Below are 14,085 nucleotides of genomic sequence, written 5' to 3'. Positions count from 1 at the left end.
CATGTCACCCTGCTAACTAGAACCTGCCCCACAGAGGCGGAAACCACTGGTGTCGATACAACACGTTCAAATTGTGTCGAAGGTCATTCCAAAAGGTGTGAGGTTCTAAAAAACTGCTGCTTAAACGTCGCTGCAGTCCAAGAGGCGCAGAAATTGCGAAAATGGCGATGAGTGAATGGATAGTCCAGCATATCTTTAATGCATTTTTCATGCTCTCAACATATACAGAGGTTTGAATCAAAGCCATTTATTTGATTAAGCTTCTCGGCGGTGATGGCTGGCCGACTGTCTTTCCTGCTGTATTTATAGACTGTACCTCTGGCAGGCCCGCGAACACAAAGGAACAGGCCCCTGTGAAATAGCAGCTTCATTATCAATAACACCCCCCCTTCCTGGGTGGTGCAGACCTACAGTAGCTCTGTGCAGGTATAAGCTGCTTTTCATGCCCTGTCCATCATTATTTGTGTCTAAAGTTTTCAGGGATCAAGACTGATGTCTGACAGCCTGAATCCAATTAGAATCACTCAATGACTCTTCAGAGAAACCAACAGGAAGACAGCCGTGTCTCTTTTGATCTATTATTCAGGAGTTACAGGTATGCTAAAAACCTCTTTTGTTTGGGATTTGAAAAGGTTTTGGACCAGATAATTATGAATATTTTGTAAAGGTCACTTTTATATTTGAATGAAAGCCCATCTCGGCCAGCGACTCATCAATTGTGATCTTTTCGCCGCACACAAAAACCCAAGATTCCGCCTAATAACCACTAACAGCGATTTCAACGGCATAAATGTTACACAGCAGATCATTCGCGATCCACGGTGATGACGGTTGATTAGCGCCGTTCAGTTTCCACCAACGCGAACGCAGCGTTGACTCGCAGAGGCCTCGATGCTAACAGCGACGCCGCGCGCTTTATGTGCATCCATATTTGCATCAAACAATAGATTTGTTGATTAGCGGGATGGCCTTTGGACGGAGGCCAGAACCCATTTCACCCCTGCTGCTCCTGAGTGCAGCGTCACATGTAGCAGAAGAACACGCAGGTCTATGCGAGTCTTTTTAGAAATCTGAGAGGGAAAGAGAATCATCTCATTTACCAAATGTCAAACTACTCCTTCAGCCAATTTCACACAATCCTCACGCGTGTTTTGAGGGAACTTGTGACACTGCTGCGCAGAGGCGGCTCGCGCTGCCTTCAGGCTACTTTCAGGTCACCTTAACTGTCAAGATAACGGATAGGGAGCCGAGCAGAGCGGCACCGCCTGCACGGTGTTCAGCACGTGCAGGTTAAAGAGGGCGAAATCGGCCTTCCAATTTTTACGGCCAACGCTGCCGAGCAAACAAACAAATGGAGGAGTCACAGGCGTTGCGCTCCGATACAATCTTCCACAAACAAAGGTTACGTAACAGAGAGGCTGTCCACGTTGGCACAGCGCGAGGCAGGCCTCCAAACGCTCGCCATCTCTGAAGGGCGGTCGCATTTCTGTGTCCAGGGTTGTTATTTAAACAGGGGAAAAAAACCTTGCAAGTTTCTGCCTCCGCCGCCAGGTCCCTTTCCTTATCCAGCGGTTTGAATCTTCGGCGTAATCACGCGCGCATGGACATGCATGACCAGTCCGTGCCAGAGGATTAGTCGCCTCCAAGCCCCGGTCCATACAGCGGGCGGCCAGTCGGGGAGCACTGCCAGTGCCTGCTTACGAAGATTTAGCCTCTGCTTTACGCTCCGGCGTGGTCAAACACGCACGCGCGGCCTCCCGCGCGTCTGCTGGACCCTCAGGCACGGCCGCCGATCGGCAGTCAGGATAATGAAGTGTGTGAATTGTTTTTTTTAGCTGCAGGGAGATGGTGAGAAATTGGCTTTGTAGGAGCGTTTTAATGCGGGGAGGTGTCACAGGGAGCAGCCAGCGTAATGTAAATGTGTTATTTCAAATAAATATCAAGCATGTTCCATGTCGCCGTGCTGCGGATCACTAATGAGTCCGTGTCAGGGGTGTGAGTGTTGTACAACTGTTGCTGGTTGGACTCAGCACTACACAGTGCACTCGCAGTTCCTAAAAGGGCCGAAATATAGTAGGTTGATGGTGGAACTATTTCTTCTTTTATCTTTCATGTCTTGGATCAGTCACTAATTTGTATCAAGGTTAGCAGGCGTGAAAGCAGACCTAATTTTGCTCTCTGGAACCTTTAAACTTCAAGATTTTCCACCTTTTTCTCATCAGTAAGTCGGTCTCTTCTCTTCTCAGCACCACAAATAACCTATTACTGGAATCTATTTCTGAGCATGTTGTGCCTATTTTTACGACTGCTTGATCGTTGCTCATTTTTGTTGCAAAGCAACAAATCGTTAACAATGCTGACGTCCATCAGGAAGCTGGTGCATGACGAGGGGCTTTTTTGTTTGCTTGTTGCTTGTTTATTCTCAGAAACCAGATTTTCTACAGTCTGCCAGAGCAAAGTGGGGTTGTTTTCTTGTCACAACTCTCCTTCATGCTTCTGTTTCAAACAAGAATCTTGTAAAAGTAAAGTAAAAAAAACATCTTTGACCTCCAAAATCTTTACCTAGTTGCATGTTTGACCTTGACCTTTAACCAGTAAACGTGCTCAGGAGGAAGCAGAGTTGACATCTGTGCACTAAACGAGTTAAATTAAAACTCAAATTGTTCACTTCCAACATGCACTGTCCAATTGAATGTGACCTTTGACCCCCATGGTGCATCGTAGTACAGTTAATCCAACACTTTCCTTTCTCCCTTCATTGCTGATCAAAGCTCTCGTACCCACAAGCTCACATGACAGGGATCTTAACGGGGCATCTGCATAATTACAAGTACACAAAGCAAAACCTAATTTGAAACCTTTTTTAATTAATACGATATTGAGCTCATTTCCCCTGAGGAGAGCAGTTGATTTGGACCAGACAGGTAGCCAGAAACCTGCCGATGAGCTTTTCCAAGTACTGGGAATGCAACTTGCTGCGTTTACGTAATTCCAATGGGTGACAGATGAAATACAGTACGTCCGTGCGCTCCGCTGTGCACTGGGATATCCTATGAATGTGGGGACTTCCTGCTGAGGTGTGGGTTTACGACAAGGTGACGCTGATCTTGCACTCTGTCGGCATCGCTGCTAATATTTGACTAAAACGATCTCCTGCGGACCAGACAGATGGAGGAAGGGACGTCTCCAGCTCTGCAAACTTGTATCTCTAGCAACCTGCCAACTATCACCCAGGCCTCTTCTGCCAGCGTCTGGTAGCGCAGCAGCCCCATCGCACGCTCGCACGCGTGCGCATGAGCATGCGCAGGAAGCGTCTCTGGAGAAATGCTGACTTTTTTTTCTGCTCCTTGCATAACCTCCTCTGCAGGGGGAAATATATATATATATATTAATCTTGAATTCCAAGCACTCCGTAGCCGTGCACGCTTGCTCAGGTGTGAAGAGTAAACAGGGCCAAGAGGAGAAACCGGGAGTGTGAACTGTGTCTTCTGGAGGCAGAAGTGGGCTCGTGTACTTATCACCCGCACCGCTGCTAACAACGCCAGACACGACAGGCAGCCGCCATCCATACCAAACACTTGCATCCACAGGGGATATTTACATTAAATGTAGGTAGCAGATGAAATATATACCTTCACTCCTGTTCATTTATGAAATTTTGCTGCAAAACGGTTACATAACTTTTGTCACTGTGCTGAGTTAGCGTGTAGCGTCTGCCACATTCTTTATGTAACAAATGACAGCGTGGGTGTGGCTTAATTTTACCTTTCCCTCTGTAGGAAAGCTGAAGTTAGCCAACTCAGATATTTATATAGAGCTTTGGTACAAATGTAGTTGGTTTATTTTTTTTAAATTGATTCTAATCATTCCAGCGGTGTAGCTGTGCTGCAGTCATTTCTTCTGCTATTGGCACTTTCTATTTCAGCCTCTCTTCTGTCAAGCCTTGTTTTGCGCCTCATCAGTCACAACATCCTGGTATCAACATAATTAGCCAAAGATTGGGACAGTTTTGATTAACCTCCGCATCAAACGCGCTTGAAAAGGGATTAAGGCTCCGCCGCTCTGGGTCCTCAGCTGCCTACCAACAGGGGAAAAAAATCCAAGAAACCTGGCCTAACTTAATTTGCCCTCTTGTGTCTGCAGAGAAAAGGAAGCTCAGACATGCAAATAGGCCCCCTCAGGCTGACCGCAGAGGTTAGGACTGCAGGAGCGCGTGGTCCATTCATTCCACAAAGATAGCATTACAAGGGCAAAGCCAGGGAAGCCCAGATTAATAAACTCAGTGGCGCTCACTGGCGAGCACGAGCGAGATCTATGCTTTATTCACATGGATGGGAAGCTGCAGTGAAGATCTCATCACCCTGCAAACCTCCCCGCTGGGAACAAAACAAAAGCACTGGGTAGTGGGAGGAAGAGTGGGAGTAGATCATGTCATCATGCTATTATTCATAAACTGGCACAGAAAGTTGGGAGTGTGTGTGTGTGTGTGTGTGTGTGTGTGTGTGTGTGTGTCAGCCGTGGACCGTGGAAGACTGGGGCAACTGGAGAATAGTCTCCCCCAGCCCTTAAAGCCAAAACATTTGTTTTATATTTCAATTTTTTGGATTTGTATTTTTCCCTTTTTTTTAAAAAAAAAAGATCTGAATGTCCCAAAAATAAATTGATGAACCAAATTTTATGTCATAATATTAAGCTTCATTTGGCAACAGACCTCTTATTGTCCAAAGCTGTATTTTCTAAGAGCTCACTATCCACAAGCCTTTTCTTGTCCCGCCTCATTTGGGTTCTCGTGAACACAGAACAAAAGCTGTCTGAAGGGTCTTGTGATGCCACAAGGGCCTCGTCTTACGTGGCCACATTAAATGCAGCTAAATTAAACCACTTTATGAAGCTAAACCCCTAAAACCGCTGAGCTAATTTCCTAATCTTTAGAATCCTGCAGCACATACATGTGACAGACAGTCGTCGTTTGTACGCATTGGTGTCCGTGTGTGACTGTCTATAATGCTGTTAAAGCTGAAACAATCACACACACACACACACACACACACACACACAAACACCTCTGAAAACTGTAAAACTATAGAGTGATTATAAAGTGGTCCCAGAATAGAACCATGCAAGCACAACAACTGAGGTACAACATGTTCTCACTGACTTTTTGAGTCCTAACCCTACCTTACCTACACTACAGTTATAACCTACACTACAGTTATAACCTACACTACAGTTATAACCTACACTACAATTCTAACCTACACTACAATTCTAACCTACACTACAATTCTAACCTACACTACAGTTATAACCTACACTACAGTTATAACCTACACTACAGTTATATATTAATCCACGTTTAGGCTGCTACTACAATTCAATTTCCCTACAGGGATGCATAAAGTAACTCTTGAATCTTAACTCTAACCCTTATCATACAATTAATAACTCTTTAAAAGGTTCAAATTGACAGACTGGTTAATGGAATCAACAGCCAGAATGTTCCAGTTGCTGCCCATCAGGTTCGAGGGAGCGGCGTGATCTGCACGTTTGCCCCTGACAGACGACGGAGCGGAGTCACGTCCGGACCTCTGCCCGTTCCCACGTCCACACCAACCCCTGCTGGTGAATCAACTCGCCTGTTTCGGGGATCCTGACTTGGGAGGGCCGTCTGCAGGAGTAAACACTGACAGCTAAGCCTCATCGTGTTTCCCGTGCTTGGATTCGTCATCGGCAGGGTCCCCTCGCAGCTCTCTGGGCAGTGTCAACCGAGTCACATCAGATGAGGCCAGTTACCTCTGATGTACTTAGCAGAAAGAGCAAGCCAGCCAGGTTGGATTCTGCTGACTGGCTGCAGCCTCGCGTCAGCCCGACTACAGTTTGCTGAGGCTCACATAACCGCCATGTTGCCTAACTGTAGCCACGGCAGTGCGGCACATTTAGGGAGAGTGTTTGTGTTGCTCTCAGCGAAGAGGAAGAATGTGCCATTTGTACTGAGCCTGAACAAAACAGTCTCATGTGACCTGTCCCGAATATCTCGTCACGTACGCATGATCCCTAAGTCATCCGAATGTCTCTGCCAGGGCGCCAGCCAGGATCAGGCGTAAATGCGTCCAATGGAGCGCATTGTTCCACCCGAAAAGAAAAATGGAAGCGCCGCTGTTGTGGTCAGTGGATAATTGGGCCTCGAGCACGAGGATCACCTCAACAATGCGGTAATTCAAGGTCCGTGCCTCACGATCAGAACCTTTGAGAGAAAACTGGTTCAATTACCAAAGAAGAGGTGGAGGTGGGACTACAATCATTAGAGCTTCATTGGGTGGGCGGCAACTCTAACGAATTTACAAAAGCACAGAAAGCTGTGGAAGCGGCGTCACGGCGCCCATTGCTCCAGAACATTTTTGGAGTATCAAGGGATTTCGTGCCTTACGTTATGTTTGAATATTGTCAGGTTTCATAGAAATCCATCCCCTTTTCACGTTATTACATTGATGTCATTGGCATTAAGTGGTCTGCTTAGTGTGTCGGCCGGGAATCCAGAAGGGATTAAGCTCATTCATCCTCCAATCCACACCGATGAATGACTACACACGACCAAGATGCTCCTGCTAGAGTAGCGTTTCCTGACGGTGACGACGGTAAGGAAATACTCTAAAGTTAAGGTATAGTTCAGGATCTCAGGTTTGGATTTACAGACGAGTGGGGCACTTGTTGATGTACGGTCTTCATGCGGCCCCCAGGGGGCAGAGCAGCCTCCAGGGCCCTGCGTTCTATCTGGCCTCTGCTCTGCGCTTAGCCGCTCGTTACATTAAAACAGGGGCTTCTGTGACAGTCAGCATTATGAAAGCTAAGAGGATTAGCTGATGGACATTTCTGGCGTTGCCGGTCAATTATCAAAATGAAAAGCAGCGACTCGGGCAGGGCTGGCATGATCTGTGGCGGCGCGCCTCTCTGCAGCTCACAAGTTAGCTGCAAAAAACAAAGGGTCAGCCGCAAAGAGATAAATAAAAGTCTCAGCCAACCACCAAAGTTGTGTGTGTTCGACACAGAGACAGATTTTTTTTAAAATGGAATTTAAAATTTAATGTTTCTAAAGTGCCGAACTATATGTTACGCAACTGTATAAAACAGAGCTGCACATCACATCAGCCAGCCATCCGTGCACGAGTCGACTGCATTCGTGTGCACCATCACCCCCACATACACTCACCGCATGTGTCCCCCCCCCGCAATCCCAATCTCCACCTAATGGCGCACATGTGATGGTGAGGAGGAACTGCGTGAGCCGCTCCGCAGCGCGCGTAAACCGCGTCCACGTCTACGTCTCTCCCACCGGTGGCGGCCCCTCCCGCCTCCCTTCCACAGTATCAGCAACACAACAGTGCGGATAGTCACACATGCATGGAAAAGATAAGGAAATACGCCCCCCAAACGCTTCATCCCATTGATTTTGGATCTGACACAAAGAGGGAGGTAGAGTGTGTGTGCGTGTGTGTGTGTGTGTGGGGGGGGGGATTCTTCCGCGGGACCGAGTGATAGTCCCTCTCTGTTACCACTTGAGGGATAATGTCATCCCATCGCTGACTTACAGATGGTCCCGCCGCACGCGCGCACTCGATAGGATCATTTCAGAGGCCCGATAGTTCCAGCTGAAAAATGTCTCCATCTGCTGTTACTACAGCAACTAGTGGAGCGAGCGGGCACGGAGCTAAAGCACGAGGACACTCCACGGTGCCTGGACCCTTCCACTCTTCACACTGGTTCCAGCTGCCTGTGACATGTGAGAATGCACCATGCGGGAGGTGCAACATGTCCCCCAACATTATACTGGCTCCTCTTCCTGTTCAGCCCAGTAGCCGACACCACCGTGCAGAGCTGCTGTCTTGTGAGTGTACGCAATTACCAGGGCTGTCAAATTTAGCACACTAATTAATTTGCATGGTTAATCAGAGTAAATACTTTAAGGAAATCAGTGCAGAGAACATTAATTGGCAGAATCAACTCGACCATCTGTTGCAAACAACATACAGGCCCGTCTGGGTGGCAAGGCTGAGCACACAACCCCGACAGGAGCAACACACCCCCACGAAGGAACGCAGGATTCTTCTCCGAGTTTCTACGGCAGCATCTGGCTGGTGCCAAAACACCCTCACAGAACGCGGTGGCTTCTGTATCCACATCTGACTGGCACGGACGCGGTGGTCTGCAGAACGCCTGATGTGGTCAAGAACGCTGGCTTTTTGGCATCTGAATCCCCCCCCATCAAAAAACTGAAATACATTATTAATCATAGCTGGGAATGAGTCAGCAGCCTTGTCATTGATCTGATTAAAATCTTCTGGCGACGGCCCTAATAAGCATTAGTAAACAGGTGCGTGATGAGTTATTGTCCAAACGTGGTGGTGAAAACGGAAACCATCAAGCCCATCTGAAAAAAGGCTGCTTTAATGACAGAATCAGGGGTGAAAACATCCTTGAATCCAACCGCCTGTGGCAGAATGAAGCCCAGGAATAAGAAAGTCTGTTCCCACTGATCAGGCGACCCATCCATCCATCCATCCGGTTGACTCCATTTTCTTATCTCAGGTGTAAACAAAAATAGATATAAAAGGAACATGTACAGGGTTACAATCAAACAGCTGGAGCTGTCTGATCCATCTCCTCTAGGGACAGTCTGTGAGTGTCGTCCTCTTCCTGCAGCAGCAGCAGCTACACCACAGCGTACTGCTGATAAAGCAGCTCCCGGATCTTGTAGTAGTCTTCACACAGGCAGCCCTCCAGGCCAATCCGCCCGGCCTCCGTCTGGACGAGGGAGCACAAACGTGCAAAGGGGTCACGGAGGTCCTCATAAAACATTCTGTGCAACATGGCTTCACCTTAAAAGGTTCTAAAAACCAAAACTCTCTTCCTGCTCGTTCCAATAGAGCATTTGCTGGCTGGGGATTTACATGTCTAATGAAGCACCAGCATTGCAGTATTAGAGAGTTTAATAACTCAAGCACACTTTTTAGAATGCATCCCTCGCGTTTGATATCATTTTCTGGGTTGCTTCTATTTCAGGCTCTTGTCAATTATACATTCTGCAGCTGTTTTCTTTAAGTTCAGTCCTGGGTTGCCTTTTTTTGTGGGGTATTTTCCAGTGCCTTTTAATTTTGGAACCCGTTTCATTAAAATGTAACTATCCCCCAGCTGACATCTGAACTCTTCCTCTTCAGAAAATTTAAAAAGGGCTTTAAAAAGCAGAGCTGCCTCGGGCAGCTGAGCGTCTGAAGCCATTTCTGAGGCAGCAGCAGGAGGTGCACCTGCAGGAAGACTACACAGAGGTCTGAGCAGCAAGGTGGGACAGAGACAGTTACAGCCATGTTGCCATAGCCCCGAGGGTCTCACTGCTGTGGTTCTAAATTTAAGGCCTTTAAATATAAAAATTAAGGCCACGTTCAAATGAACAATATAAATGTCTAGAAACGCTAGGTGTCACCTCCAAACTGAGGTCGTTACGTGGCTTTAAAAATGCTTATCAGCTTGTAAATGAATTGTGATTTTGAAGGTAAGGATTTTCATTACAAGCTTAAGGCGAGATCCATATGTCTCCATATGATGAATCGCCTTCTCTCTGTCCTGGTGGGACGGACACTCACCCTGCGGACGGCCACCATATTGTTGCACACCAGCACGCCTCCCACAAACTCGGCCTGGATGCCCTCTCTCAGGAGGACCTGCTTGAAATCCGACAGTCGCGGCTCGTTGATGAACACCGACTGATGACCTGGAACCTGAAGCCGGGGGGATAAAGCGGCAGTGAACGTGCTTTTCGAACATAAAGCCCCGTGAAGGTGGTTAAAATCAGCAGAAATTGTTTTCATTAAAATCACTTAAAAAAAAAAAATTGGTCCAAAAATATTTAGACCCAGGTCGGAGAGCGAAGAACGGGATTAAAAGCAGAACGCAAAATTTTCAAATTAGGTTGGAATATGTGCAATTTTAAAGTCCGTCATCATTTATTCTACAGAAAGTAAAACACTAATGATTGCTGTGATGTTAAAGGCTGTAGCGGTTTTATTGTAAAGCGGTCTGACCTCAGGTGTAGGCAGAGGCTCCAGCGTGGGAATGATGTCGCTCTCTTCAGACAGCTCCTTTTCCTCCTCCCCAAACAGGTTTTTCATGGCCCGCTGTGCCGCCACCGCGATGGCGCTAGGTTCTATACCCAGATCAGGGGTGACCTCCATTGACAGTTCGCTGTCCTCGCCCTCTTCCTTCACGCCGTCCTCCAGCATCACTCCTGTGTCCACTTTCACCACCCGCATGTCCAGCACGCCGTCGATCCAGGCCAGCTCCGTGTCTTTGGCCTTGCAGAACTGCAGAGAGCTGACCAAGGAGTCCTTCAAACGCACCTTTAAAGCAAGCAGACACAATTTATTGATCATAAAGTACAGAAATGAGACATAAAGGAGCAGGCCATTAGTGTAACGGACCTGGTAGATGTGCGTTTCACTCGTGGCGTCGATGGTCTCCTGCAGTTTGGGTGTGTAGACCTTGATGTCCTTGCTGAAGGCCTTACATGACTCGGCCAGGTCAAGGCTGGCTTCTGGGGGCCCGTGAACGATGACTAGCTGTCTGGGTTTCATCTGATTGATGATCTTTTTGATGGAGTCGCCATCAGAGCGGCCCTCATAATCTATGTATGTGACCCTTGCTCTGTAAGAAGAGGGAGGCAGGACAAAGATTTATACAGCCCTTAAAAACATTATTTAACCCAAGCGCAGAGAGGATTTCTAAGCTTTCTCGAGGACTGATGAGGTTTTGCTTCTCTTAGGCAAAACGATTACTACAGTAGTCATTTCTACCCACACACAACATGCAGCAGCACACTGAGCAACTTCTGTGTTTCTGATTCCCATTTCACTGACCGGATCTCCAGACTTTCTACATTGGAGATGCACTTGGTGGGAAGAACAGAAAGATCCTGATCCATGGGCTCATCCCCGTTGGTCAGCCCTGAATCAAACTTGCTTTTCTCCTCCTCTGTGGCTTGCAATTCTGGAACCAGGAAATCTTCTAGCCTGTAAAAGCCCACAGACTTCTTAGCAGCGACAACATAAACACACCTGCATATTTTCTCAGTATCTCTCCACTAGCTACTCTGGATGCATTCAGTGTTAACGTACCTGATGATTTCCCCATATTCATCCCACTTTATCCTCTCTTCATGTGTCGGGAACATTGGATAAGACTTTTTGGCTTGCTTGAAAAAGCTGCCCTTTCGGCTTCCCTCGGATTTCATCATCAGGTCGTGGTGTTTAGATTTCACGATCGTCGGCTGGTCCAAGTCATCATCAATGTCGCTCTCATCACTGGAGTCCACATCTACTCTATAAAAGATAAATGACATAAGATTCACCAACTCTTCAAATCAACTCACCAAGGTCATGAAAGTTTTAAACAGTCAAGCTTACTCTTTTGCCTGTTCGAGCTTTTTGGCTGCTTCTTTTTTTATTCTGTCCTTTTCGAGGTATTCCTCCAGCTCCCTGCCTTCTAGCTTCACCCGTTTCCTCACCTGTCATGGCCAGAAGAGTGAAGGATGGATCAGAGAGGATTTTAAAAAAAAGAGAGAATGGCACGGAAAGTAGCCGCTGCACTCACCTCCAGATCCAGGTGCTTTTCTCCAGGGTTGTCGATGAGGTATCGGGACAACGTTCCGGGAGTGGTGCGGTACGTGAGGATGATGGAGTTTTTGGCATCTTTGCTCCACTGAATGAAAAGTTCTCTGGAAAATCCAGACTCGAGGTCTGGCTGGCTGCAGAGGACCACTTTAGGGCTGGGCACCCGGGCCAGGTCCGCCAGGCTATGGCACAGGGTAAGGTGACGGAACTGGAACGGGTTGTTTCTCTTGTCTTCAAAACACCTCATGAGCTTATCACTCATCCACTCCACCTACAGGAAAGGGATCCAATATGATTGCTCAAAAGTAACTTTATACAGACTAAATATTTGCAATTGGGAAACCCCTGAAATGATACCTGGGATTTAGAGAACTCCACTACATTGTAGCTGACATTGTTAAGAAGTGCTAATGGGTAAACCCCAAGTCCAGCATCCTTGGTTCTCCAAATCTGGTCCAGGAGCTGCGCGAGCTCCAGCACACGGCCAGCCGTATCAACAGCGATAAGAACATTGCCGTCACCACGAAGAGTCTCCATCACATTGGCTGTGAGAGAAAGAGAATTTCACAGATATTCAACTAAACAGCTGAAACACAAGGACCAAAGACAGATATTGAGGACCAGAGAGATAATTCAAAGATTAGGAACATTTGTTAGAATGATTTGGAAAAATACGGTTGAGTCTTACGAAAACAACTTACTAAGGAGCATCTCGTCTCGTTGTTTGCGCCGCGGTTGCACATATGTTGCATTGAAGGAGTCTGTGATAAGTAAGGAAGGACGACTGATGCTCTCCAACGTGCAGCCATTAAGGTGGCTAAAAAGGAGGACAGATGTCAAAAATTAAAACTTCACCAAAGTAAAGCAATCACAGCTGAAAAATTATAGAAAGTGCTTGCTCACATCTCTCTTTTGTGGTTAAAGTCAACCGCATACACAATCTCCTCCTCACCATCCTTCACAATTTTCCAAATAGTTCCTCCGATCATGTGACCAGCAGGAAGCGGAGTGATGGAGAGACCGTGCCCCTTTCCTGGTGCAGAAAAGGCCATTCCACATTTCGGTAGGTTTCACCGAGGTCTTAAAACTTTTTCATGCCCACTCACCTTTCAGATTGACAATCTGAGAATATTTCAGCTGTTGGATCTTATCAAAAGCAGAATCCACATCGTCAAGGGTGAACAGTGTGAAATCTTCACTATTGTTTCGAGACTACAGGAAAAAGAGAGAATAGCTGATGACAAACTCAATCTGTACTACCGTAACTGACATTTCTCACACTCTGCCTTACTCATACCTGGTAAAGATCATACATAAACATCTGACCCATCTTGTACACTGGAATTGTAGCATAGATGGTACAATTTAGACCCAGTTTCCCTACTGCATAAGGCAGGGCACCCAGATGTATTGGGTCAGGATGGGAAAGCAGCACAGCATCAACCTGATGAACATATCTGCAGAGGAAATGAACAGGCGCACTTGAATTTGATATTTTCCACAGTGGACTTGGAGCACAAATCGAGAAAATACCGTTTCATCGCGTCGATGATGTCCATGGAGAAGTTTTCATCCCAGCCACAGTCCAGGAGGAAGCGGAATTCATCCACCTGCAGCAGGTAACAGAGCGCAGACTCCTCCTGAACTCCTGACACAGCTGTCAGCTTGATAATAGACGTCATTTTTCTTCACCTACAACGCTGAAAGTACAATATATTAGCATTGATTTAGGTTGTTCATAATACAGGGTGCAATCAAGATGACCGGACAAACGGCATGTCAACGTATTGGTGTTTAAATCTTCATCCAAAACCACTACAAATCTAGAGCAAGAACACATATATTGTTCATTATATTATATGTATTTTCATTGCACGCACCCCCATCTAAAATGATTCATTGATTACTGATTGTCTTGGCGGTATTTCACTTCTGGTTATCCAATTGTTCTCTTAAATGTCTATATATTTGGCTTTCATATAGCGTCGTATTTTGGATGTACGTTTTCTACAATAAAATTGAATGCTGTTTAATATTTAACGAGTAAAAACAGTTACAATTGACCCATTGAGTCTAGCTATAGAGTTAGCATGCTAACGACAGTACACATTAGCTCGTAGTCACAAGTGTTTGGGGTGACAAAGGAATGCGAAACTTACGGTTAAGTTTGAGATGATATGTACATGTGTTTTTTCCCGTTGTGATTAAACGTCAGCGCATAAGTGTACTATAATTTTACGATCAAGACATATTCCAAGCATTTTAAACACACTAGCAAACACTTTAGCGGCATCCAGGGTGAAAGGTGAAAGGTTTGTACCAAATATCGTGGGGGGGTCGAGAACAACTTAAAAAATGAATTATCATTTTATCGTGTTATACTTTAACAATGGTGTTTTGTGTTTGGGGGAAACGTTTTAGCAAATAT

At 46.4% G+C, this 14,085-nt stretch overlaps 1 protein-coding gene across 1 annotated transcript; it reads right to left on the bottom strand.

The window, feature by feature from the left end:
* Positions 1-8,424: 8,424 nt before the first annotated feature.
* On the bottom strand, positions 8,425-13,968 carry cpsf2 (cleavage and polyadenylation specific factor 2). The gene is made up of 15 exons (XM_057017054.1): positions 13,817-13,968; positions 13,191-13,357; positions 12,955-13,114; positions 12,764-12,869; positions 12,561-12,690; positions 12,359-12,474; positions 12,015-12,202; positions 11,638-11,928; positions 11,451-11,551; positions 11,163-11,366; positions 10,905-11,057; positions 10,470-10,692; positions 10,074-10,388; positions 9,636-9,770; positions 8,425-8,799 (listed from the first exon to the last, which is right to left on the bottom strand). The coding sequence occupies exons 2-15, from the start codon at positions 13,337-13,339 to the stop codon at positions 8,707-8,709; spliced, it is 2,364 nt and encodes a 787-aa protein (XP_056873034.1). The 5' UTR covers positions 13,340-13,357; positions 13,817-13,968; the 3' UTR covers positions 8,425-8,706.
* Positions 13,969-14,085: the final 117 nt, after the last annotated feature.

This window comes from Takifugu flavidus, chromosome 19 (genome assembly GCF_003711565.1).
Source record: "Takifugu flavidus isolate HTHZ2018 chromosome 19, ASM371156v2, whole genome shotgun sequence".
Taxonomy (NCBI): domain Eukaryota; kingdom Metazoa; phylum Chordata; class Actinopteri; order Tetraodontiformes; family Tetraodontidae; genus Takifugu; species Takifugu flavidus.
Note: the sequence above shows the minus strand (reverse complement) of the source record. Positions and strands in the feature narration are given on the sequence as shown.